The following is a 25,898-nucleotide window of genomic DNA, read 5'->3' on the forward strand; positions in this document are numbered from 1 at the left end:
CAGATAAATTTGTTGAAGTGTTCCCAACAGCTTTCAAGGCAACTAGTGTTAACTATGTTGAGGACTCTCAAAATGTAACAGAATTTATTGAAAAGCTTTTTAGTCGTTTATCCGTCCTACTTTTTCACATTGACAAACAGATGAACAAAGTACTTATGCAAGGGATCTATTTACCTAAGAAACTAAGCCAATGGGCAAAGGAGACAAGAGCATTGAAATGTCATGTGAGTGATCTCTTGCAACAGCAGCAGAACAGAAATGGTAACCCACCAAAATTGGACGATTTGAGAGAAGTGCGTGTCAAAATGATCAATCACTTAAAGAAATGTCCCTCCAAGGATGAATATATGTATGATAAACCAACCCCCTTCATTATATTGACACATGAATCAGGATTAGATAAATCAGGAACAATGTCGGAGCTGAAATACAAGACTGAACAGAAGTTTTACTCATATTCAGAAGGTAAGAAGATGGAACTTACACAGGAAAAAAACGAACAAACTGTGCATCCTTCAAAAGGTGAGGATGTCTTACAAGACCAAGATGCTGGGATGATATTTTCTTCTGCAGAGAAAGGCTTGCTAGCAGCTGATTTAAAGGAGAGAAATGATTCTGTCACTGTTGTGGAGAAACTAGGAAGTGAACTTATGCCCACTTCAGAAAGTATACAGGGTGGTGAAATCCTCATGGAAGGATCTCATGATGTGGATGATCAAGTGATTTATGCAATCCATCCAGACTCGACTTCTACATCTGTTTCAAAAGCCCCAAGTGAAATTAGAGAAGAGGGTGTAAATTTCAGGGACACGGAAACAAAGATGTCTAGCACTATGAGTGGTTTTCATTCACAGCAAGAAAGTAGTAGATTGTCTATGGTGATTCAGGAAGTGCATGAGATGCCCCTGACAGGAGCAGAGAATTTACCTGAAGAGCAAATAAAATCTATTTCCAGTTCTTCTAAGGCTGAAAGTAGCAAAGAAAATATTCCAAGCCCCATATCTAATATATATAATGAGAATACTTCTGAATTCACTGGCGAGATGTCCGAATTTGCGGACATGAAATCAAAGATGTTGCACCCCTCCTCTTCACAAGAAATACTGAAGGAAGATTATTCTATCATTTTGGAGGGCAGTCATATAAAACTTAAACTGGATGAGCATACTATCTTGATTGGGGATCATCCATCATCAGGACCACTTGAAAGATCCCAGGTTACTTGTGTGAGAAACTTGTTGGAGCAAGATTTACGTGAGCTAGCTGAGACACCAGGCTACTCGAATTCTTTGCTTTTGTTCCTCCAAAGAAACAGAAACTTAACTCTTGTTCATTCCTCATTTTTTAACAGCATGCCTGACCTTCATTTTCTGGACTTATCTGATACTAGAATCAGGACCTTGCCCAGTTCACTTTTCAAGCTTTCAGAACTTAAGGTGATCATGTTGAGAAACTGTGTTTCTCTTGATAACCTTCCAACTGATATTGGAAATCTCAACCATTTGGAAGTGCTTGATCTTTCAGGCACTGAACTTTACTACCTTCCAGATGAAATAGGTAAACTTAAAGGCTTAAAGCATCTTCATCTATCATTTTATGGACCTGATGATGAAAGTGAATATGCCCATTTGCCATTGAAACTGATCTCTCCCGGTGTGTTATCACACCTTGAGGCACTACAAGCACTGGGCATTGTCGTGCACCCTGAGGATCACAGATGGAGAAAAAGTGCTGCAGACATAATGAATGATATTGCTGGGTTGGAGATGTTGACTTATCTTCAATTTTATTTTCCAGAAGTAGAAATTTTTCAAGACTTTATTCGAAAAAGCTCCTGTTGGAAGGGCCACATATTGAGGAAGTTCAAGTTTATTGTCGGCCATAATGTGAAGCGAATTGTATCACGAGTCCCAGAAGAAGTGGAATCAGCATTCGATCAAGGAGGTCGGTGCTTGAGATTTGTGAATGGTGATCATGTGCCCAAAGTGATTGAAGGTGTACTTTTGCATGTTAGGGCATTCTACTTGGATCATCATAGTAAAATCCAAAGCTTGTCAGAATTTGACATTTCTAATTTCAAGGCATTACAGTTTTGTGTTTTGAGAGAGTGTCCCAAACTTAAGATGATTTTGGATGATAAAGCAACTGAAGGTGAATTTCCGTCTCTAGAACATTTGGGAGTCTACTATTTGTGGGAACTGGAATGTATTTGGAAGTTACCTTCACCTCCGCAAAGCTTGCAGGCGCTCAAATATCTAACAGTTAGCACCTGCCCGAAGCTGCGTTTTATACTTTGGGAATCTATGCTTCAGTGTCTTTGCAACTTGGAGAAACTTGTTGTGGACGATTGTGAATCTGTCGAAAAAATAATTAAAGAGGAAAAAGAGACAGCCAATTATGGTGCTACTGTTCTTCCTAGATTAAGAAAAGTGGTACTTCGCTACTTACCTGAGTTGGTTAGTCTTGGAAATGGCCTGTGTATTTCAGAAGAAAACATCAGTTCTTATGGTTGTCCTAAGTTAGTATTGAATTCTCAGCCAAAAGAAAAACCAAGAGTAAAGCATAGAAAGTTTCTGAGTGCTTTGAGGTTTCGATGTTATTGAATTACCGTTCACAAGGACAAGTCCATTCATATCTGAAGTCCATGGAAGGATACAATCAGAAATACATGACATTCACTTAGCTGCATTTCAGGAATTGTGGGGTGGGCATCAGTCTTGTAAAATCCTTCAGCAATCAGTGTGTTGTATTTGTAAATTGTAAATATGTTCGTTTCTTAGTTTTCTGCCAGTACAGTTTAACTTGAACTATATTGCTCAAGGAGAAAAGAGTGTAATTATCTGAAAATGCAGTTTTACAATTAACACCACATTAAGAAGTACAAGAATTGTTTTGGCAATGGCAAATTCTGAAATCTGAGTCTGAACCAAGTTTAGTTTTTTAATCCCATCTTTTGAAGCTATTTTTGTCTTCCATAGATGTACATTAGTGTTCATGCTTGAAAGATAATTGTATCTCAGGTTGCATTTGTATTCTGTTGTAACGGATGTTTTCAGTAGATGTGTAGGCATTTTTGTTGCCTTTTGTAAGATTATATAATCTATACTTTTGGGAGGTGTATGTGTAATTTAACAAAAAGTAGTGGTGGTTTGTGTAAATAATTTTGTCATTTTTGGTAATGTATGTATAATTATCCAAAATATGAGCGATCTCTATAAACAAGCTATAGATTACAGATTGTACATGTTCTGTCTCTAAATAAGAATTAGTTAAAAGAACTAAATTTTATCAAAGCAGAACAATAATGGTTTCTTAATAAAAAAATTAAAACTTCATTCTATGCAATATTGGTCGAAAGTAGCAACAAAATAGCCGATGGAGATACGATTCTCCAACATGATTATAGTGAGCATTCCTAGCGAGAAAATTGTTAGGAATGACTAATATATCCGTTAGATTAGGATTGGATAACTCCAATTGATTTTATCTACTTAGTTAATTAAGGATTAGATAAGTCCATTTGATTTTATCTACTTAGTTAATTAAGGATTGGATAAGTTCAATTGATCTTATCTACTTAGTCTTGGCACTATAAATAGGCATGAGTTCTCCTTCATTTAGACACCACAAAAAAAACTTGAGAAACTCTCCTCTTCTAGCTCGTTTCTCTTCTTTCATTTCTGAGTTTATATTTCGTTCGTTGTTCCAAGCTTTCTTCCACGAGTGCGCGTGTAAGAAAGTAATAGCTGTGTTAACCTTGGGGAGCGATCGGTTTATACTATCTGCACCACGGTAGTACCGAAATTTCGTTTTCAAGGCAGTAGTTTTCCACGGCACAGTCTTTCATTTTTCCAACAAAAATGAGCTAAAAGCATAAAAGTATTTGGTATTCGTAATTTGCTGAATTACTTAGAAAATGAATAATATAATCTAAAATATAAATAAATAAATAAATTTTAAAGTTAATTTGTTGGGAACAATTTTAAATATTTTTTTAAAAAATTGATTTACTTCGGCCCTGTAAAATTTAAAACGAATGGCGCATAAGTAAGATATAAATATGTACTAATCCAAACATTCAAAACAAAAAAAATAATAAAAGTAAATACTAGAATATTCCACAAAAGAATCACAATTTTATTAGAGAAGTCCATTGAAAATTTGAAAGTGCGTGATTTCGATTTTGTTTTTAATATTAGTATTAGATTAAATTCTTTTTATTTTTACTTTTACTTTTATTTCTTTTTCCTCATAGTATAATGGAGGTAAAATAATACTAATAAATGCAATTTAGGTTTAAATTGCAATGACAATATGTGCTATTTTAAACAAAAAAGTAACAATTTGATTAAAGTAAATAAAGTACTGTGAGGTTATACTAAATAATATGAAATACAAATATGCAATTCGAAACCAAACACACTATATTTGCACCTGTCGCAAATAATAATATTATACGCCAAAAACTAATAAAGTTGAAAAAGAGTATACACATTAGAATTTATCAAGAATAGTGAAAAAATTGTAGGATGTCACAAAAGTAAATTAATTATTAATAATAAAAAATATCCACAAATAAAGCCCTAATTTTTATATAAAAACTAAAAAATACGGGACTTTGTTAATTTTATTTTAATATTGAATCTTTTATATATTATATTTTACTTTTGTATTAATTTGTAATGGATGTTGAATACATCAAAAATATTAATCACTGGAAGCGGGGGCCCTCTTTGAAAATTTTGGAGTCTGGGTCCATCCAACGCTACCCCCCAACATATGGTCCCTCATGAGTTTATTGAACATGATGTTCTCTGCAAACAAACAAAGAAATTAATAATTCAAGAAAGTACAAGAAAGATGATGCAACAACAAACAAAAACAAAGAAATACCCAAATAACCTCTTAAAGGTTCTGTTTGAGGGACCAAGTCAAAGTGCCCTTGGCCCCTCGTTAATGAGGGACCGATAGTTATAAGGGGATGCATTCAACTTAGCCAGCAAGGAGGACAAAGCTGCAGTTCTTGGCCCTACTTGTATAAAGGGTGGGGGCTCTTGGATCAACTGTATGGGGAAAGACCAAGCACGAGGAGGGAGGACATAAAAGTAGCTATTTTTCTAATATTTAGGAGGATGAAGAAGCGATAAGAAGGATACCCCCTTTCGGGGAACAAACAGAAAAAACCTTTTTTAGTCCGCTTAAGGTGATAACACTTAGCGAAGACGTGTGCGTGACAACATGACCATTAAAACAAAAAACTATAAAAAAAATCCAGCTTAAATTTTCAAGGAGTTGGGACCTAATTGGTTCAGAGGAATCTGAAAAAGACAGGCAACTTCAGAATACAATAGGAGAACAGGGAAACGCAAACCTCAGTGTAGCTTTGCAGTGAAGAAACATAAATAATTAGGAGGATGATGGAAAGGATGACTGATCGAGGAAGGAGTATATACAACGAAAGAAGGGGGGGACGTGAAAAATTCTTGTAACAACTGGTCTATGGAGGAGGTTTTTAGAGTAGAGAACCCCTAGTCTATCGGTGACTGGGGAACCCTCTCCTTTTCCTCCTCTTCCTAGAGAGACCTCCTCTCTTTTTCCCTAGGAGGAGATCTAGACACCTTGTCCTCCACAAAGGAAGACCCAGTCATCCTTTCCTCTTCTACCGGGGACCTTGGTTCTCTCTCTTTTTCAGGGGAAGAACCCTTACCCTCGTTCTGTCTTATCTCCTCATTAGTTTCCTCATATATCAGACGCCTGAAAGCAGTTGTGGCTTGTCTCAGGCTCCTCCTTTAGCCCCTGGCGAAGCGAGGTAAGACAGGGTTTGTCTTCCTGGAGGTAGCTTAAGAGGGACCATTGCTCAAAAAGGTTTTTTTTTTAGAAAATGCACAGATTCACTAGAAGAAGACATTTGAAAAGAAGACGAACCCTAAGGAGAAGGGAGAAGAATACTTACAAGAAGATGAAGAAAGAAAACCCTTGTGCTTCAAAAGAGAACTTTTGAAAGAAGAGGATAGAAGAAGATCGTGATTAGCCAAAGATAATGGCTGAAGAAGTTAACCCCATGTTCCTCTAGTAACTGCTTGGATGAGAGCAGTTACCACCCGCGTGGGAGGATGGGTTACCAGACGTGGCTTCAGTGGTTGCCCAAGAGACGTTGCCCTTGCTATAATTACGGTTATCAAATCAACCTGACAAAAGCAGAGATACACTTTTCCAAAAACTACAGAAGGCGGCAAAGAGGAATAGGTACCAGGGAGAACGGATCCCTTCTTCCCACGCTACAACCGCTCCTACACTAAGGAGTTAAGAGGCATCCACCCTGCTTAGAGGGAGAGAACTGAATGATGTGCATGGCCCAAAAGCACTTGGCCCAATAAGAAATTCACAGCCCAAGTCAGGCCCATTAGCCCATGATGAGGGCAGCCTGTTGGAAGATTATCAAGTTCGGCCCAAGAGGAAAGCCCATTACATTGAGTTCGGCCTAAAAGGAAAGCCCAGTATACCAAGCTCGACTTAAGAAAGAAGCTCCGTACAAAGCTTACTGGACACAGGCCTACCTTCCAAGAGATTCTGGACTCTTTGACCTAGAAGGACTCATCGCAGAATAGGAGTCCTCACGTAAAATGAGTCCTCCTCCAATTAAAAATATGCTGATCAAGCTAGAGATAAGATGAAATCGTACCTTACCCACAATCTTCCGCCTTTTTTCTCGGGGATGCAAGTCATGTACGTAGTCCCCACGAAGGGGGACTCATTCTCTATAAATACAGGCAACACCCCTCAACAAGGACCCCCCTTCAAGAATCTGAAAATTATCTTGCTATTTCGTTGCCACTCTCAACTCGTACTTTCACCATATTTTGCTTACGAAATTCTTATTTTTATCTCAATTTCTCTTACAATTTATTTCTTCAATTATTTGGTCTTAAATCCGAAACTAACTTGAGCGTCAGAGAGATAACGTGTTGTTTTGCAGGTCCGATTTCTCAAGCTATTTTGTTCAATCAACCCAAGTCCATTGTTGGGATCCAAGATCGTTGGGCCTGTTTTAAAATCGCACGCATCAGGTATTATAATTTTTGTATTTATTCTTAGTATTTACTTGAACTTAAATTTTTATTTTTGAATTATCTTTTTTGTGCTCATGTTTCATGGATTGATTTGTTTGCCTAATTAATTCATGATTTTTCTATTTAAATATTCACATTTAGTTAAAATATTATTTTATTTTTAAGTTTTTAATTTTATTTCAATCTAATAGTCGTGATATCTTTACTAAATCATTAAATGAATATATATTTTTATTTAACAATAGTTCATCAACATATGTGTTTTTAAATTCAGTGAGAAAAAGTTGACTGTTAATCTTCCATTTTTCCCCTCTGGTTTAGATGTGAAGATACGGTCATAAACTATTTGCTTAAATTAATTTATATATTTTATTTAGATTAAGGTTTTTCGATATTTTTCCTCATCCATTTCAGTTTTTAGAAATGTTTATTTGTAATTTCATATTAATTTTTCAATCAGTATATTTTTTTCAAAATATATATAGATATTGTCACTATCTACTTATTTCTTAATATTTTTAAGTTTTCTTGATTATACTTTATATATTTTTTTCTTGATTGTTCTCTTGGACGTGATAAGCTTTTTGCTTTAATTAATTTTTTTTTTTGTGACAATTCTACTTAAAAGGAGAAATTGATTTATTTATCCCCATTCAATTATTTTGTATTTAGTGTTGTTAAATAATTTTACTTTTATATCTTACCATTAGTTTACCTTTTTTTTTTTTTTCTTCAATGCTTTAATTTGTGAGGGTAGGCATATATATTTTTATTTGAATCTTCAAAAAGTAAATAGAATTGATAAGAAGATAAAATAAAATTATGGGTAATTAATGCTTTCAATAATAAGGGAAGAGGAGTGAGTACTTTACCATAGAAAACTCGACCAAAAAAGTTATTCATTGAAAATTTTGATTGTTTTACAATATCTATGATAGTTAATTAATGAGTGTGAACCCAATTATGTATTATAAGTTATTAGTATATATATATTGATTTTATATATTATTGATGCATTAAAAAAATGTACGGGTCCAATTGATATAGATTATACTCAAAGATTGGGTTGAAGCGAATACAAATTTTGGAGAAAAACAATCGTAAGAAATAAAATATAATGAGAAATCGTGATAGGTAATCAATTTCGTGGAAAAAATCGTGTTAAGAGTACAATTCAAATACAAAAGCAAAATTAGAGAGTGATTTTTCAAATTCTGGAAGGAGTCCCTGTAAAGGATTGAAGTGTCCCTACTGGTGGACTGAAGGTACCCCCTCTTGGTGGACTGAAGTTGTCTTTGTTAAGAGGTGCTAAAATGAGAAATTGTAATAAAAATTAGGATTTCGTGAGTAAAATATGGTCAAAACACGAATTGAGAGTTGCAGAGAAATAGCAAGATGGTTTCTAGCTTCTTGAAGGTCTCTGTTGGGGGATGCTGCCTGTATTTCTAGAAAAAGAGTCCCTCTTTGTAGGAACTCTGTAGGGAGCTGCATGTTCGATAAAGAAGGCGAAAATGGGGATAAGGCACGATCTTATCTCTTCCTTGACTTGAGCAGCACGTCTTCGGTTGTTGGAGGACTCTCTCCATGCGATGACTCTTATTCTACAAGGAGTCCTTCTAGGTCAAGGAATCCAGCTTCCTGAGGGTGCTTCCTTCCCCCAAGCCTGGGCTTGGAAGGTAGGTTTAAGGTCCAACAAGCCTCGTACCAAGCCTCCTTCTTTGGCCGAACTAGGCTTCCCTCTTGGGCAGAGCCTGGTGCACTGGATCTCCCTCTTGGGCCCAAGGGCCAAATGAGAGGGGATGCCTTCAACTTTCTTCCTTTGTCAATCTGTTCTTTCTTTTTTAAGGCACAAGGCTGACTATTAAGTGTTTTTGGGCATCTCATGATTGTGGGCCTCTCATTACTTAGGCCTCCTAGGATGTTACCGGCATCTCATTTCTTTCTTCTTTTTGGATCGTTGGGACCTCTTTGACCAACATATTTTTATGCACATCAATAACCCCTCACCCTAATAAGTGGAGATTTTGACACTTATTAGAGTAGAAATCTTCAGAGATGGGGTCCGAAGGATGAACTTTTTTTTTCTCCTTCTTTTATTTTTGAATTCCTATAAAGAATGTTAGTAGTATAAGGATGCTTAGAATAAGAAGAGAGCTTATTTCGCACCTGTATGGAGCAGGAAGGGTGCCTCCATGGAGGAGGTTTAACGGGTGCCTTTTGTGTCTACTCCGGTGTAGGGCTTTATTTTTCTACAAGAGAATGTTCAATGACAAAAAGACATGTATATATTATAAATAGATCTTGCACGAAGCAAACTTATTGTGTCTCCTCGGAGGAAGGCTTATTTTTTAGAGGGGCCTTCTTAGAGCAAGACTTCAAAACCTCACTGGAGGAAGAATAAGGTGTTCACTGGAAATAGAGCTTAAATGCCTCCGCTGAGGAGGGCTCAAGTGCCTGCACAGGATAGTGCTTACAAGTCCCTCAAAAAAGGACCTAAGTGCTTGCCCGAAAGAGGGCTGGGGTGCCTATGTGGGAAACACAGGGTTTTTAATGAGAGGAATGTCTTCGTCGTGAAGTCATTACAAGCAAATGTATGTTACACATTGAAGGGTAATAAATCTCCAAAATTATTAAAAAAAATACTTCTTGAGCGAAGTTGGTATGTAAAGATTTATTTGCTGAGAATGATGCTTGCTTAAGGGCAGGGCTTATTCTTAGAAGGCGTTCGGGAGCAATAGGTCCACGTCCTCTTGTTCCTTGCATTTTTCACCAAGGACAACATTCTTGTACTCCCTAGCCTCATCCAAGTTGATGTATTTTTCAACTAGCGCTAGGAGATTGTAAAAATTGTGACGAGGCTTCTTACTTACAGATTTAAAGAAATCTCCATCTTGTAATCCCTGCGTTAAAACACAAATTAGGGTATTAGATGTTGCAGTAGGGACCTCTAGGTGCTCTTGCAGATCCGTGGTTCCCTTGTGCTCTGGTAGGTTGGGCTTTTTCCAGTTGAGGGGAGTTTGTCTGTCATGATCTCCTCACTGAAGGGGATACCCTGCTGCTTCTTCAAGGGCGTTCGTACGATTTGGTACTGGACGTCTTAGAGGCCTTTTTGTAGGCATTCCAGACGTGCGATCTACTGAGGAGGGTCATCCAGCTGGATTTGTGCAGGGGATTCCTTGGTCTTTTGTGATCGGTAGTGTAGGGGCAGGGGATACACTTTGACTTCCTTCCTTAGGGGCATCCTCGTCGAATGGAGTTACTGCATGGGTTGGGATTAGTGTCGCTATTTGCTCCCGTATGGCTACCGTGATCATCTGTTGTATGGTCCATAGGAGTTTTAGGGGGAGCACCCCTGAGGGGGTGTCTGAAGAGGGACTATGGTGTGGAGGCTCAGTTAACGGGTCAACAGGTCTGGAGGGTCCTAGAACCATCGCTCCACTAGCGGGGGCTGCCCCGCTGATGGGGGATACCCTGCTGGCAGTTGCCAGGGGGTTCCTGCAACAGACTTGCAAAGTCTGATTATTGCTAGGTACCTCCACAACCTTTTGTTTGCTTGTGGGATTGCTGAGATTTTCTATGGTAACTCACATCTTTAACTCAAGTTCACAGACACCACCAATGATGCGTTCAAAAAATGCACGGGTCTAATTGATATGTACTATGCTCAAAGCTTGGGTCGAAGCAAATGCAAATCCTAAAGGGGGACTTGCAAAAAAGGCGTTAGTACTCCAATGCCCAAGTTAGTATCGACTTCAGGAGAAAAATAATCGTAAGAAATAAAATATAATAAAAAATCGTGATAGATTAAGCAATTTCGTGAGAGAAATCGTGCTCAGAGTGAAATTTGATTGTTAAAGCAAGAATACAGAGTGATTTTTCAGATTTTAAAGGGAGTCCCTGTATAGGGATCGAAGGTGTTCCTGTGCTAAACTAAAGGTGTCCCTCTGGTAGACCAAAGGCGTCCTTGTTGAGGAGTGCTGAAATGAGAAATTAAAATAAGAATAAGGATTTCGTGAGTAAAATATGGTAAAAGCTCGAGTTGAAGATCTGTCTGTTGGGGGATGCTGCCTGTATTTATAGAGAATGAGTCCTTCTTCGCATAAACTCTGTAGAGAGCTGCATGTCTGAGAAAGAAGGCGAAAATAGGCACGATCTTATTTTCTCCTTGACTTGAACAGCACCACTTTAGTTGGAGGAGGACTCCCTCTATGCGAGGACTCTTGTTCTGCAAGAAGTCTTTCTAGGTCAAGGAGTCCAACTTCTTAAGGGTGCCTCCCTTCCCCTAGGGCTGGGCTTGGAAGGTAGGTTTAAGGTCCGGCAAGCCTCGTACTAAGTCTCAAGAACTGAACTAGGCTTCCCTCTTGGGCTGAGCTTGGTGCATTGAGCTTCCCTCTTGGCCCGAGCCTAGTGTATTGGGCTTCCCTCTTAGGCCAAATGAGAGGTGGATCCCTTCAACCTCCTTCCTTTGTCAATTTGTTTTTTGGGGGGCAGCCGCCAAGGCCGACTATTGAGTGTTCTTGAGCCTCTCATGACTTAGGCTTTCTAGGATGTTGGGGGCCTCTTGTTTCTTTCTTCTTTTTGGATCGTTCAGGCCTCTTAGGCCAGTCTATTTTTATACACATCAATTATGTTCATAGCATTTCGAATTTTTAATTTGTCAGGGATAACATGCAATATTAAATCAGGTAATAATAAATTAATGATTAACCTTTAGCAAAAAATGTGAAGAAAAATATAGATCTTCTAGGTAATAATAAATTAATTTGGGAGGGATAATATACAATATTTAATCAGGTGAAATACACTTTTCCCCCTTGAATAATTCTTGATGTAACATATATTCTCTAAAATTAAAAAATATACTTACCCCCTACAATTAAATTTTTGGTCAAGATTACCCTTATGTAATATATATATATATAGTTCAAAAAATTTCTTTTTCTAACATTTTATTTTAATTTTAATTAAAATTTTCTTAATTGAAAAAAATATCTTTTAATTATAATAATTACTGCGTGCAATTTTAGCACGGGTCCAAGATATTTGAGTCTTAATATCGAATTTGAGCTAGTTGAATGAAAGCTTTTGAAAAAGAAGACCTGCAAAACAACATGTTAGCACTCCGATACTTAAGTTATTCCTGAATTTAAAAATAAATAAATATAGAAGTAAATTATGATGAGAAATTGTGAGAGTAATAAAAATTTCGTAAGCAAGAGTATGAATCAGAATAGATGAGTAGCAGCAAGAGAGGTTCTTGAGAGTGAAAAAAAAAGGAGGGAACCCGTTGGGGGATACTCCCTGTATTTATAGAGGAGAAGTCCTTCTACGGCAAGAGTCCGAGGAGGTGTATCTGGCGAAGGAATTTGTATAAGGCTGTCTCCTTATCTATTTCTTGAGCAAAAAATCCCCAGGAGATAGAGAACTCCTCTTTGAGGACTCCTACCTGCAAGGAGTCTCTTTAAGGTGGAGAGTCCGGCTTCTAGAGGGCGCCTTTCTTCCTCAGGCTGGGCTTGGAAAGGAGCATCAGGCTTCGTCTGGGCCTTTTACTTGGGCTGAGCTCCTACATTCCTGGATAGCCTTTGTGATGGGGGGAACCCTCCTTGGGCTGAGCCTGGAGCTTCCCTCTTGGGCTAGTCTTGAGGAGACTGGCTCTTCCTTAGGCTGGATTCAATGATTCTAGGCAGTTTCTCTTGTGGACCTGACATGGGCCCAGTATCTCTTGGGCCAACCGTTCTTAGGCCATGCCCATTACTCAGTCCCCCCAACTCTAAGGAGGAATGATGCCTCCTAAATCCTTACAATTGGAGAATCTACTCTATTGAAATGAAGGGCCCGTCTGTCCTCACAAGAAAGAAGGGTATCCCTTCATTTTTCTGGATGGAAGGTCTTGGTATTTTTTGGAAGGCAGGACCTTCCTATCGTAATCGGGCTCCTGGACATCTTCTCCTTCGTTGTAGCTTCGTCTCATTGGATCTGGGAGGAGTCCTTCTGTCAACCAAAGAGGGGTTCCTTGAAGTAACCTTCTTTAATTTTTCCCGCCTTCATACGTCTTTTTGACTGCCTATACTCGAGCACCGTTCTTCTGCTTTCTGTTATGGAATGATGGCTAGTTTTAGACTTGGCCTTCTTGAGTACTGGGGAGCGATAATTGCCTCCACCACGCGTAAAGGTGGTTACGAGCCCCTTCTGTCACGGGCGGTTATAGGAGCGTGCCTTCAACTCCCTACCCACGTCCTTTAAACAGGTAACTTCTCCTCATTTCTTCTTCTTTCCTTTTCCTTGAAGCATCACAAGCCTTTTCCATCAGAGAGCTCTGTATGTATCTTGTTCTTTTTCCTCTAAAGCTTTTTTGAGTATATTTTGTGTAGAATATGTCTTCTTTCGACAAGTCAATCCGTTTTATAGGCGAGACCTTCGCGGGCAAGAGGTCGTGAATGTGGGGTTTCTAGAAAAATTATTTGAAATTATTACTATAACCAAATTTTATTGAAGGGGTGGATTGAATGAAAAGATAAATTTGAATATTCAAATAATAATAGGTTCTCTTTTATAAATAATATATGTGAAAGTGTCATTTCTTGTGAAAAATCTTTGTTTAGATTATTTTCCTTCTTTTTTTAAGTTTTTTTTTAATAATTTTAATTTATTCCTAGTACTTTGTGTAATAGGCTTTTTGGGTTGAGCCTAAACTCCTTCAAGTCGAGCTTAATTTAAAATGTGAAGTGTGAAAAGTCGTTCGCGTCTTAATATTGTTGATACGATAGTATTTATTGTAGTTATAATAGTATTGATTGTGATAAAATTATATTTTAATTTAATAAATGTGATATTCGAGCAAACAAAAAAGAAAATTTTATTTTTGGTCTTTTAATTGTACACTAATAAGTTTTAGTACCTGATGTCCTGAACCTATCAATTTTCATACCTCAACTTTCTAAAAATAATTACTTTTGCACACTGTTGTTAGTTGGCGCAAAGAAGTAACAGCAACCATTTTGGAGGGAGAATTAGACTATAAATCAACCTCTTTGCATTAAAATCGACAACAGGAAAAGAAGAGAAATGCACTTTTTGGCCTTGCGCCATTAATAACACGGATGGATACAATGATAATTTTTTAGGTTTATTTCTTTCATTATATTTATATTCTTAGTGTGAACGCAATTGAGCTGTATAGGCTCATAAGAATATATTTAATAAATTGTGATATGGTTTGCTATATAATGCTAAAGCGTATAACTTATTTTAAGAGGGTGCCTGTAATGTTTTCATGTTGTGATATTAAAATTGCTGATCGATATAGACGTACATGTAATTCATATAATTGTGAAAAAAAATTACGAACAACAACATAAATTCTTATAATAAGAATGATTGAGGCAATCAATAATCGGGTTCCAGCAGTGATTACTATATTAAATACACGACCTTGAAAATTATCTTAGAAAGTGTTTGCCCGAAATTTACTAATATCGTTAGGTTTATTGCTAACTTATACCCCCAGTGTAAAAACTTTTTGATATTTGGGTGTTGACATTTACTTTCTTCCATCACTTTAGTTTATGTTTCATCACCTTCTAAACATTCTTTATTTTTGTATCTTATAACATTAGAATTTGAACAAAGTATTTAAAGATGCAAGAATAACTGCTACTTCACTCTCTATAGATAAAAAGATTTACAAACCAGAAAACAACTATTAACTATATGCGATGCATTTACATCCTTAACATACTTCAAAATATTAACAGTAATCAATGTAGAGACCTTCGTATTATAACGGGCAATATTGAAAGTTCACTTAAACATTATGCTGATTTCAGTATCTTTCATTCAAAATCCTGACAACAGGGGTGTAATTGTGAACGGAGTATGTTTTAAAAGGGTATAAATGTAATTTCTAAAGTTTTATAGGGGGAAGTGTCATTTCATATTTTTAGAGGAGATTTATGTGTACTTGAACCGTATTGTATTTTAGGAAATAGAATCTTATGGTGGAATGTAACAAGAAGGCATAAACTTGAAATACAAAGTAATGAAATCTGAAATGAACATGAAAACAATCAGCAAGATTTTACAGAAAACCATGTTGAATAAAATAAGTGCTTTGGTAACATCAGAATTTATAACAGGAAATAAAAAAAATACTAACCTCCACTTGAAGTTTACAGTTCTCCACATTATCCTGCTGCCTGTTTTTCGTCTCTCTGTGGAGCATTCTGATGTGATCCATCTTTGCACAATAGTTCCTCTGAATATGACAACCGACAGGGTGCACTCTCAACTGTGTATAATCTCTTAACTTCAGAATCTTCCCCAGAAGTCTCTGCTTGTGCAACTGTTTCTGATGACACAAAAGTCTTTACTGATTTTTGCCTTTCCTTCAGGCCAGGTTTCACATTGGAGCCATTTGAACTACCATTGCTTGAGATTGTATGTTCATTAGGCATCATGTTGTCAACATTATATGTTTGTGAATCGATATTGTTTGAATCCTGAGGATTATCTGATCTTCCACTGCTAGATGATTCTCCTTGAGAATGGAATCCAACAGTTGCTGGTGGTTCCATGATAATAAAATCAAGAAGACGACCAAATTGCTCCTTCTCTTCATCAGACAACCGAATTGTAGTCCACCAACTAGCTTCGCATTGTATTGTCTCTAGCTTCTCTGCATTACTTAGTGTTAAAGACAGATATTGCAAGTTGCTGCAACCTAGAATTACAGTTTTTCTCAATGATTTCCAGTTCAATGAGGTACTCCTGCATATGCTTTGCAGATTTGGCAAGTTTACCAGTTCAACAATCTCAACCTTGTGTAGGATATCCGACATATCAGCCTGTTTCTGCCTGCCAGAGATTTCTACCTTCACAATATCCACAATTATGGAACAATTTTCAACTTTTAGGTGTTCTAGACTTGAAAGAGCTTTTGCTAGCTCGTGATTCAGAATCTCTGTTAACTCGGAGCAGCCAAACAGCGTTAGAACCTTCAAGTTTGAAAGGCTTCCTGGAAGCACTGGTCCCTTCCAAATAGATTGTAGCGACAGGAGATCAAATAAATGCAGCTTCTCCAAGCATTGCAGCACTGCACCAGTAGTCTCTTCCCTAATTTCCAACCTCCCATCAGTTTTTTCAGTGTCCACAATGTTTAGCAATCCCTTGCAGCATTTGACTACACAAACTTTCAGTGCTCCTGTATTTTCCAGGTCAAATTCACTCAAGCTCTTCACACCTGAATGATCAACTAATTCAAAAGCACTTGCCTGCTTTAGTACTTCTTTGACTGAAGAAATTTTTCCGCTGGTGAGGAATCTCAGTTGTCTTTCATCTAAAATTCCAGAGAAATCTAGACTGTCTGGATACTTCGTCTCAGAGAAACCAATAGAAATTTTGAAGGACCGCAAAGTATTGTTTTCCCAGTGGGTCTTTGTGTTTTTCCAGGATTTGCTGTAATTAACAAACTTTTCAAGGCTACACACACTTGGGAAGTGGAAGCTAAGAGTGGTCAACTTGTCTAAGCTGGCTAGCTCATCAACCACGTGATCGGCAATATTTATCCAGCCTTGATTGCAGCAGCCTGTCTCAATGGTGAATTCTTCTAAATGTTTTAGAAGACAGATTATATTGCGAGGAATCATCAAACAACCTTTTTTTCTTTCACTATCGCATTGGCATTGAATTTGGGCAAATGAAAGTCTCAAACACCTCAAGCAAACCATTTCACCAACTTCATCAGGTAAAGCTGGAACTGAAGTTCCCCGAATATCAAGCAGTTCCAGCTTCTTCAGCCCTTTTACTTCAGCTGGTAGTTGAGCAAGTTGGGAACAATTATTCAAATATAAACTCACAAGACTAACCAAGCTAGAGATTGACTCTGGTAACGTTTTTATCCCTGTTTCATGTAAATCCAAAACTAAAAGATTTGTCATATGGCGAAAGAATGAAGCTCCAATGGTTACCAACTCTGGATTCCTCTGCATTAACAAGGTAGACAAGTCGCTGCTTTCTGGAGTTTCAGGTAGTTCAGAATTACAACAGATGAACGACATTCGTGTTGCTTTCTTCCAGATTTCTCCATTGAGAACTTCATGGTTCTGTGGCACCCAAATTACGCACTTTTCCTCGTCCGGGCACTTCTGTTTTAGAGCCACTTTTCTAAAATACAGTGGCATCTTGACATAATTGTCAGAACACCATTCGAGCAGGTACTTATCTGTAAGTTCCTTCAGAACTGTCACTCCACGGTCTCGAGTAGCCCTCAGCCTTCTGGTATCATTTATATCAATGAAACGCTCAGCCATCCAACATTCTACTAAATAGTCTTTGTGAATCTTATGCTCACTCGGAAACAGTGCACCATAGAGTAGGCATTTTTTCACATAATTCGGCCTCAAGCCTTCATACATCATCTTATAACCATTGGCAAGTTCTCCTAGGCTTAGCAAGTCATCAGATTCAATGTCAGACTGTAACATTCGTTTCACATCATACCACGAGCTTTTTGTGTCTTGTAAATACTTGGCTACTAATGCTATCAAACGGGGTAGCCCCCCACAGCACTCAATTATTCTGTCAGCAATAACGTTGTGATCAGCCTGAATTTTGCCATAGATACTCTCAAAAAGCATCTTTGCTTCAGATACCGATAGTTTCTTTATTTCGACCACTTGATCCATCATACGGTGAATAAGCTTCTTGTTACTTGATGCAATCACAATTTTTCCATAAAGGTGGTCTTCTCTTAATCCCACATCATTCAGATCAATGTATGAGGCAACCTGATCCATGAGCACTATATATCTCTTCTGACACAAGAATGTGGAAATTATAAATGCTTTCTGGTTTACACTGTTAGAACTCTCTCGATAGAGCTTTAACCGTTGTATTATCTCATTCTGTATCTTCTTTATGATCATTTCTTTTTTACCCAGTTCTGTAGGAAAAGTTATCCAGATGACAATCTCTAACCTGAAACTGTTCTTCCCATCGGACAATGAGGTAATATTTTCAAGTTGATTATTCAACTTTCTCAAAATTGTTGTTTTTCCTACTCCCGATGGGCCCGTTATACCAATTCGTTTCAAATTTTGATCAGACATGTATCTGACAAGATCGGCAACATAGCTACCATGCAAAGGCCGATCATCATCAGTATGTTGCACCTGAACAATTTCTAGTTTCTTCTCAACTAGCAGATTGTCCGGCTTCACACTATCTACGAGCCCATGGATGTCCTTGGTCAGCTTGACAACGTCTCTGCTGAGTTGTGCAAGCTTGAAGAAATTACGTGTCAAGATCTTTGGCTTTCTTTTCTCCAGTTCATCAATCATCTTTCTTGCTTTTAGGGTGTCTTCATCAGGCAGCTCTTCATAGGCGCCGAGCTCAAGCAGCTCTTTTAAGGCATCTGACTTGGGCACAGCACTTGGGAAATCAGTGGTGTATTTTTGGTACTTGGTAATGAACTTGGTGAACCTCTTAAGAATAACTTCAATCTGCTTCTCCACAATATGATATGCATTATTCTTCTCTTTAGAGACTGACCCTTTAAGGATTCGATCAATTTTGTCCTTGTTTGACTGAATGATGATTACCTCTACCACGAGCTTTGTCAAATTATCCTCCAAATCTTCAATGTCATGCTTCTTACCTTTAATGTACAGCACAAAGTCCTTGCAAGGATTATAAATAGCTGATGTAGATTGCGCAATCAATGTTGGGATGAAGAAAGGCATTCTGCAAAATAGGCATTTTGATCACCCAGTGGTCCAGATGGCACCAGGACTAGACGAAAGTGAAACATAAAATTATCTATAGGGATAAATACACTTTTCACCCCTAAGTATGCCTACAATCGCATTCACCTCCCTAAAGTATAAAAGGTAACTCAAAGCCTTTGATAACATTGGCCATAGTTTTAGGGAAAAAAATGCCTTTATCATTTAAACACCTTAAAATATATTTATTACAAACGATATAAAATAATTTATTATAAAAGTTGTATTTAAAACAAATATTACTCACAATATATAATTTTTATAATTAGTATATAAACGTTTAGAAACTCTCTATACTTACAATCCTTATAGTCTTTATATCATTGTTTAAATATACATATATAGTTCATGTTTTCTGTTGTTATATATCTGATGGGTATACATTTGTAACCCCTACAATAAGACCAGATTACCCTTCATTAAGGGCATTAGAGTCATTTCGCGATCAGGATCCACGCCTCTTGTAACGGGCGGGTCGCGGAAGACCCGGCCCGGGTCGCACAAACCGACTGAAGATCCGGACAATGGAAGCCGTTTGATCAGAACATGAGCCAGTAGGATAAGGCCACGTGGCCCAGTACCCGATACCCAGTTGTGCTCTATAAATAGACCCCGATACGCCATTATTGAGGTAACTGTTATGCATTAATTGAGATCGAACTTTGAGATAGAACACTTTTCTCTCGATCAACCTAACTTGAGCGTCGGAGGGTCATTGTCGGGGACGTGCCCGACGAGCTCACGGTTCTTGTTTTATTCTCAGGGAACCCAAAATCTGGTCTTGGACGAATCAGCATTCTTAGTAGAGATCGAATCTCGAGATCGCATTATTCGACCCGGATCAGTTGGCGCCATCTGTGGGAACGTCTGAGAATTACATCATGGAAGGTTCATCGAGAAGGAACGCCGGGGAAGAAGATACACCAAGAAAAGGAGGAACGACAATCCAGATAACGAAAGAGGAAACTGCAAGAAGGCAATTGTTCGAGAACACCGAACCCCAAAGAGAGTCGCGGGTGCATGGCGAGCTAGAGCGCAGGACTAAAAAACCGGTCTCATCAGACGCGGGATCCAGTAGTCATGCCCGATCAAAGAGAAGAGAACCCGTGATTTCGCGAGCAGAAGTGGAAAACGTAGGCAGGCAGATAGAAAAATTGAAGCAACAACTAGACGACCTGAAGAAGCGAGGCGACCTGAAGAAGCGAGGCGACTTGGCGAGGCGGAATATGAATTCACCCTTCACTAACGAAATTCTATCCGAAGTTGTTGGTTCAAACTTTCGATTACCCGACCTACCCAAATACGATGGGTCGAAAGATCCACGTGAGCATATCACTGCATTCGAAATGGTAATGAATCTATATAGGCAAACGGATTCTATTAACGCAAAGTTGTTTGTGACTACTTTGACAGGGAAGGTACAAGAGTGGTTCACCAGCTTGCCAAGTGGGACCATCGAATCGTATGAGCAACTGATACATAGGTTCGCGTACCACTTCGCCAGCAAAGGAAAATAAAAAAGATCAGCGACCCACTTGTTCGTGATCCGGCAAGGAAGTGATGAATCTCTTAAAAATTTTATGGGTAGATTCAATAACGAGACGTTGGAGGTGCAGGATCTGCGGATCGATATGATGACGAGCATATTAGTATATGGGTTAAAGAAAGGACCATTCGCATCGGCGTTAGCTAGAGATCCTCCCGGTGATATAGAGCAATTGATGCTCTTAGCCCACAAGTATATCAACGAGGAGGAAATGAATGCGATCAAGGACAGAGAATGGAGAGGACATCGAGATAGAATATCCCCAAGCAGATCGAGAAGATCTTTGAGAAGATCAGTTGAAGCAGGACATCGAGCAGAAAGAAATAAGAGCTAGACAGAATAAAGGGAGAACGGCGCTTTCAGTGAGGGTAACAACTCGGAGGATAGGGTATACATGTACCTCTATTATTTTCATAGTGGATTTTAGCTTTTGCAGGAATAATATTATGGTGCTTACATTACGAATTATGGGTCATGTGTGTAATTACCATATTTGGGAGTATTTGCATCTATAAATGTGCGTGTGAAATAGATAGCTTTCCCCGTGTGTCTGCAAAAGACCATCAACTACGCGACCTGCAAAAGGCGCGATCCCTTGTGTCTGCAAAAGACCGTCAACTACGCTACCTGGAAAAGGCGCGACCCAGTGTGTCTGCAAAAGACCGTCAACTACGCGACCTGCAAAAGGCGCGATCCCTTGTGTCTGCAAAAGACCGTCAACTACGCGACCTGGAAAAGGCGCGACCCCGTGTGTCGGCAAAAAGACCATCAACAAACACGCGACCTGAAAAAGGCGCGACCCGGTGTTTGAAAAAGACCATCAACAAACACGCGACCTGAAAAAGACGCGACCCAGTGTCTGAAAAAGAGGCATCAACTACGCGACCTGCAAAATGCGCGACCCGATGTCTAAAAAAGACCACCAACAAACACACGACCTGGGAAAAGACGCGATTAGGTGTCAGGTGTCTGAAAAAGACCATCAACAAACACGAGACCTGAAAAAGGCGCGACCCGATGTCTGAAAAAGACCATCAACAAACACGCGACCTGAAAAAGATGCATTCGTCTTGCCATTTGAAAAAGAAGCGTCAAATACGCGACCTGAAAAAGGTGCGACCCGGTGTTGGAGAAAGACCGCGATCTATATGAAAGAGAGCATACCCCTCTTGGAATGCGCGCCGCAGATCAACCGCCGAGATGCCGCCACGTGTCCGCCTGGGTAACCGATCGACGGACGCGACTGTTCGACTTCTTCAAAGGCAACGGTCATGCACTTTGAAAAAGTGGGGAGTAATGATGGGTATACATTTGTAACCCCTACAATAAGACCAGATTACCCTTCATTAAGGGCATTAGAGTCATTTCGCGACCAGGATCCGCGCCTCTTGTAACGGGCGGGTCGCGGAGGACCCGGCCCGGGTCGCACAAACCGACTGAAGACCCGGACAATGGAAGTCGTTCGATCAGAACATGAGCCAGTAGGATAAGGCCACGTGGCCCAGTACCCGATACCCAGTTGTGCTCTATAAATAGACCCCAATACGCCATTATTGAGGTAACTGTTATGCATTAATTGAGATCGAACTTTGAGATAGAACACTTTTCTCTCGATCAACCTAACTTGAGCGTCCGAGGGTCATTGTCGGGGACGTGCCCGACGAGCTCACGGTTCTTGTTTTATTCTCAGGGAACCCAAAATTTGGTCTTGGGCGAATCAACATTCTTAGTAGAGATCGAATCTCGAGATCGCATTATTCGACCCGGATCAATATCTAACTACCTATATGTGTATAACTTTTTACAAAATATTGTAAATAAAATTTTAAAAATTTATTTTGAGCTTGTATATGTATTCTGAAACATACAACATTATATATATATATATAATCCATTTATAATATTACATAATTTTGTTAGTAGAGATATGATATATTTTAAATACTTATTCATGAAACTGAATATAAAATGTAAAATTTTAATTAACATAAAACTTTATATTCATAAAATTCTATGCATGATATATATGGTGACATCATGATTCATACATATTTATGTGTATTCTTAAATGAACAATCTACTATATAAAATATAGTTTCAGATATTGAAATTGTAAATATTTCTACATTACTTTATTTATAATAAAATGATATAATTTAAGTATTTTTTTTAAATAAAAGTTCAAAATTACTAAAAATCCATTTCGGGAAAAAATTCGTAATAAACATATTTTACTGGTATAGAGGTAAATTAATATTATTATTGTTAAAACTTACTTTTGATAAGATCTAAATTGATAAATACATTAGTTGAAAACATTGAACTTAGACAATCTTGTAATAAAGTTTTTTAAAATTTCATTTAATTATTTAAATTCAATTCTAATTCATATAATTAAAATTCTAAGTACATCTATTGGTTATGTTTAATCTAAATTAAAATATTATATCTGTATTATCTATATATTTACATATACACATTTCTATACATATTATAAGATTTAGAGTATATAGTAGTTTATATGTCTAACCTTTTTTAAAAGACCAAAAATGTTTCTACATAAGACGTCACAAAATATTAAATCAGCATACTATTAAGTAATTTCTTAAATATTTTATTCTTATAGAATACAATTTAGAAATTTAAGATTAGAAAAAGAATAAAATAGTTGCATAGATCTTATTTTATACAAATTCTATTAACATGCAACGGAAAAAGAACATAAAAAAGTTACAAAGACTAATAAGAGTCAGTAATTGAAATTTAAACTCATGTGAGACTAATAACTATTCTAAATGCCATTTTAATAAAAAACAAAGTTTCAAACTTAGTCTTAAGCATTTTCAGCAAAATAATAAGTTGTGAATTAAAAAATTTAATTTAGTAATTTAACTAAAACTAATTAAAAGGGCATTACAGAAAATAACTACAATTCCATACTATGTAATTTTTTGAGTATAACACTGATTATGTTGAATATCACACCAAATTACTAAGTTAATAACTCAGACGCTAACCTCATCATAAATTATTAATAACGAAGTATCAGTGTATATCAAAACTTTAAAAAGTTCATATAAACGTGAATAGAGTATGTTCACATATATATTCTTGCAAAATAAAAATTTTGAAACATAAAAAGATCGGACATATCGAATTATTGGTCACAAAAACACAATGAATTGATAAAAAGAATTAAATGATTAAAATATTAAAATTACAAACAAAGTAAAAGCTTGTAGAATTCACTATAAACGTAGTTTAGAAAAATGGTATACTATGGATTAAGAATGATAAAATTGAATTAATAAATGATACATAAATACTATTCCAAGAATTCGCATAATTTATTTAGTTTAATCAATGTAATAAGTATCATTAGTTTATATAAAAAAAAAAGTCAAAATTAATTTCGTTTTGACCCTCTTTTATTATCTTCAATAAGAAAAACAAGCTTCCATATACTTTCATCAATTACATTATTCATTTCATTGAAATAAATCATTAAGATTTTCGGCCACAACAAATATAACGATCAAAAGGAAGAAAGATACTATTCTCATGTTTCTCTTTATTTTCATATCACCTCAGTAAATCGTAAAATCTCAATAATCAAATAATAATAAAAAAATACATCAAAACACGAAGTTCATTTTCTCCATAATTATACAATTACCAAATACATGTTCCAATACAATATTAGAGAGTTTAGAATGTGAAATATGGGCATACCTTTTTGTACTTAGGTTTTGTTTTCTTTAGCATTTGAAAAAGTTTTTCTTTTTATTCTTAAGTCAATGTTATCATACGGAAAACCTATCTAAAATATTCAAGTAATTTCTCGGCTTGTCTTGCGAGTAAAAAGTTTGAATAAAAACATTTAAAACGCTAATCATTTATTTTAGCAAAACTATATTGATCCTATCCATTTAAAGAGTATAGTAAAAACAAATGTTGCTCATTTCTAATTAAATATCAATCCCATAACTTATAAATGTGCAACCCGTATAAAAAATAAAGGTAAAATTGTATAATAAGAACCCAACAAAAAAGGATGTTAATGTAATTATTGATATCACTGGTAAGGAGTGTTTGTGTAATTGGAGATAATCTCAAAAAGTGTCATTTACCCCACCAAAAAAGGATCTGACATGTTTATCCGTAGCTTGAATCCTGATTAATACAATTAAAAAACAGCAAAAAAGAAAAACAATAAGAGAACTTAAATAACCTGAATAGTGATCAGAAGAAAACACTCAAACCCCCAGAAACAGGCAAGAGGCTCTTCAATTTTCTAGGACCGATGATCTCCGGAGGAAACAAACAGAGAATTTGAGAAGTGTTGAGATCCCAAGTTTAAGTCAATGGCTATATTGTATCCCACTAACATGTTCTTAATTTGGTTCCAAATGAGACTTCTACCAAGGAAAATGACATTCTTTTTCTCAGAATTCTTTGTTCTTTTTTCTTGTGTAGGTAGAGAAAGAAACTCATATAAAATGGAATTTTCAGACATAAAAAAGGCATTAGGTGAACTGTCCCATTCTTGCTCTACTTTCATCTGTTGTAGTTCTACTCAACCATTGGACACCATTCACTTTACAGTTAAAATCATTCTAATACTATTGTGGGTTTCAACTCCTTCGATGACATGAGTACTGTATTGACGGGTAATCTCAAGTACCCGAATAAGCAACAACGTTTGTACTGTATTGACGGGTAATCTCAAGTACCGCAATAAGCAACCTATGGTCCCGAAAAAGATTGAAGCAAAACTACCCAAACATTTCTTCTTCCACATAAAAATATGCAAGGATTATGCTTTAGTTACGCAGAAACTTGTAGGCTCTTCAAGTTCAAAGGGTAAACGTATCATCCTCGTGAAATTAACAAAATACGGAGACACATATAACAAAATGAACAAAACCACAGAATAGAGAGTTGATCTCCAAATAGCGAAATGCAAAATTACCTGAGTAGTAGGGATCTCAAGAGGAAGTGTTGTAATTTACTTTTTAACTTATGCAGACAGTTCATTCCTTCTGTTCCAAAGTGCAGGTTCTTGCGAGGTGCTCCAGCGTGCCTCTGTGATCAGTAGAGGCTGAATCACATTAAACCAAAACACAAGAATCAAACATTGGGACCACTAAACAGGAAGAGCAAACAAAATCCCTCAAAACTAGACAAAAAAATAAAAAAGGAAAAAGATAAAAGCGACACGTGAAAAACTAAATGCATTCTAACACCCTTCACCTTGTTATATATGTTCGTCACACACGCAATTTGTGGATTAATTTTAGGGAAAAATGCAATTTAGTCAATATGATATTGTAAATGTGCAAATCATTTTTTTATAAAAATATAGCAATTTATCTTTTTGTATTTTTAAAATTTATGCATTTTAGCTCGCTAAACAGGGGGGTAAATTGCTTCATTTTAAAAAATATAGGAGGGTAAATTACTATTTTTTTCATGGAGGGTAATTTGCTCCTTGGCACTATC

The 25,898-nt window shown here is 37.0% G+C and overlaps 2 protein-coding genes across 2 annotated transcripts in view; one reads left to right on the forward strand and one right to left on the reverse strand.

Annotated features, from left to right (window-relative positions):
* Positions 1-2,881, forward strand: part of LOC105171968 — a 5,582-nt gene extending 2,701 nt beyond the window's left edge. Inside the window, exon 2 of the mRNA XM_011093266.2 lies at positions 4-2,881. Within this exon, the coding sequence (XP_011091568.1) occupies positions 4-2,603 (2,600 nt within the window). The 3' untranslated portion in view covers positions 2,604-2,881. The remainder of the gene's footprint in view (positions 1-3) is intronic.
* On the reverse strand, positions 15,038-24,833 carry LOC105171969 (disease resistance protein At4g27190-like). Its single transcript, XM_011093267.2, has 2 exons — positions 24,628-24,833; positions 15,038-18,809 (listed from the first exon to the last, which is right to left on the reverse strand). Exon 2 carries the CDS (start codon positions 18,806-18,808, stop codon positions 15,254-15,256), a length of 3,555 nt encoding a protein of 1,184 aa, XP_011091569.2. The 5' UTR covers position 18,809; positions 24,628-24,833; the 3' UTR covers positions 15,038-15,253.

Source organism: Sesamum indicum, linkage group LG10 (genome assembly GCF_000512975.1).
Source record: "Sesamum indicum cultivar Zhongzhi No. 13 linkage group LG10, S_indicum_v1.0, whole genome shotgun sequence".
Taxonomy (NCBI): domain Eukaryota; kingdom Viridiplantae; phylum Streptophyta; class Magnoliopsida; order Lamiales; family Pedaliaceae; genus Sesamum; species Sesamum indicum.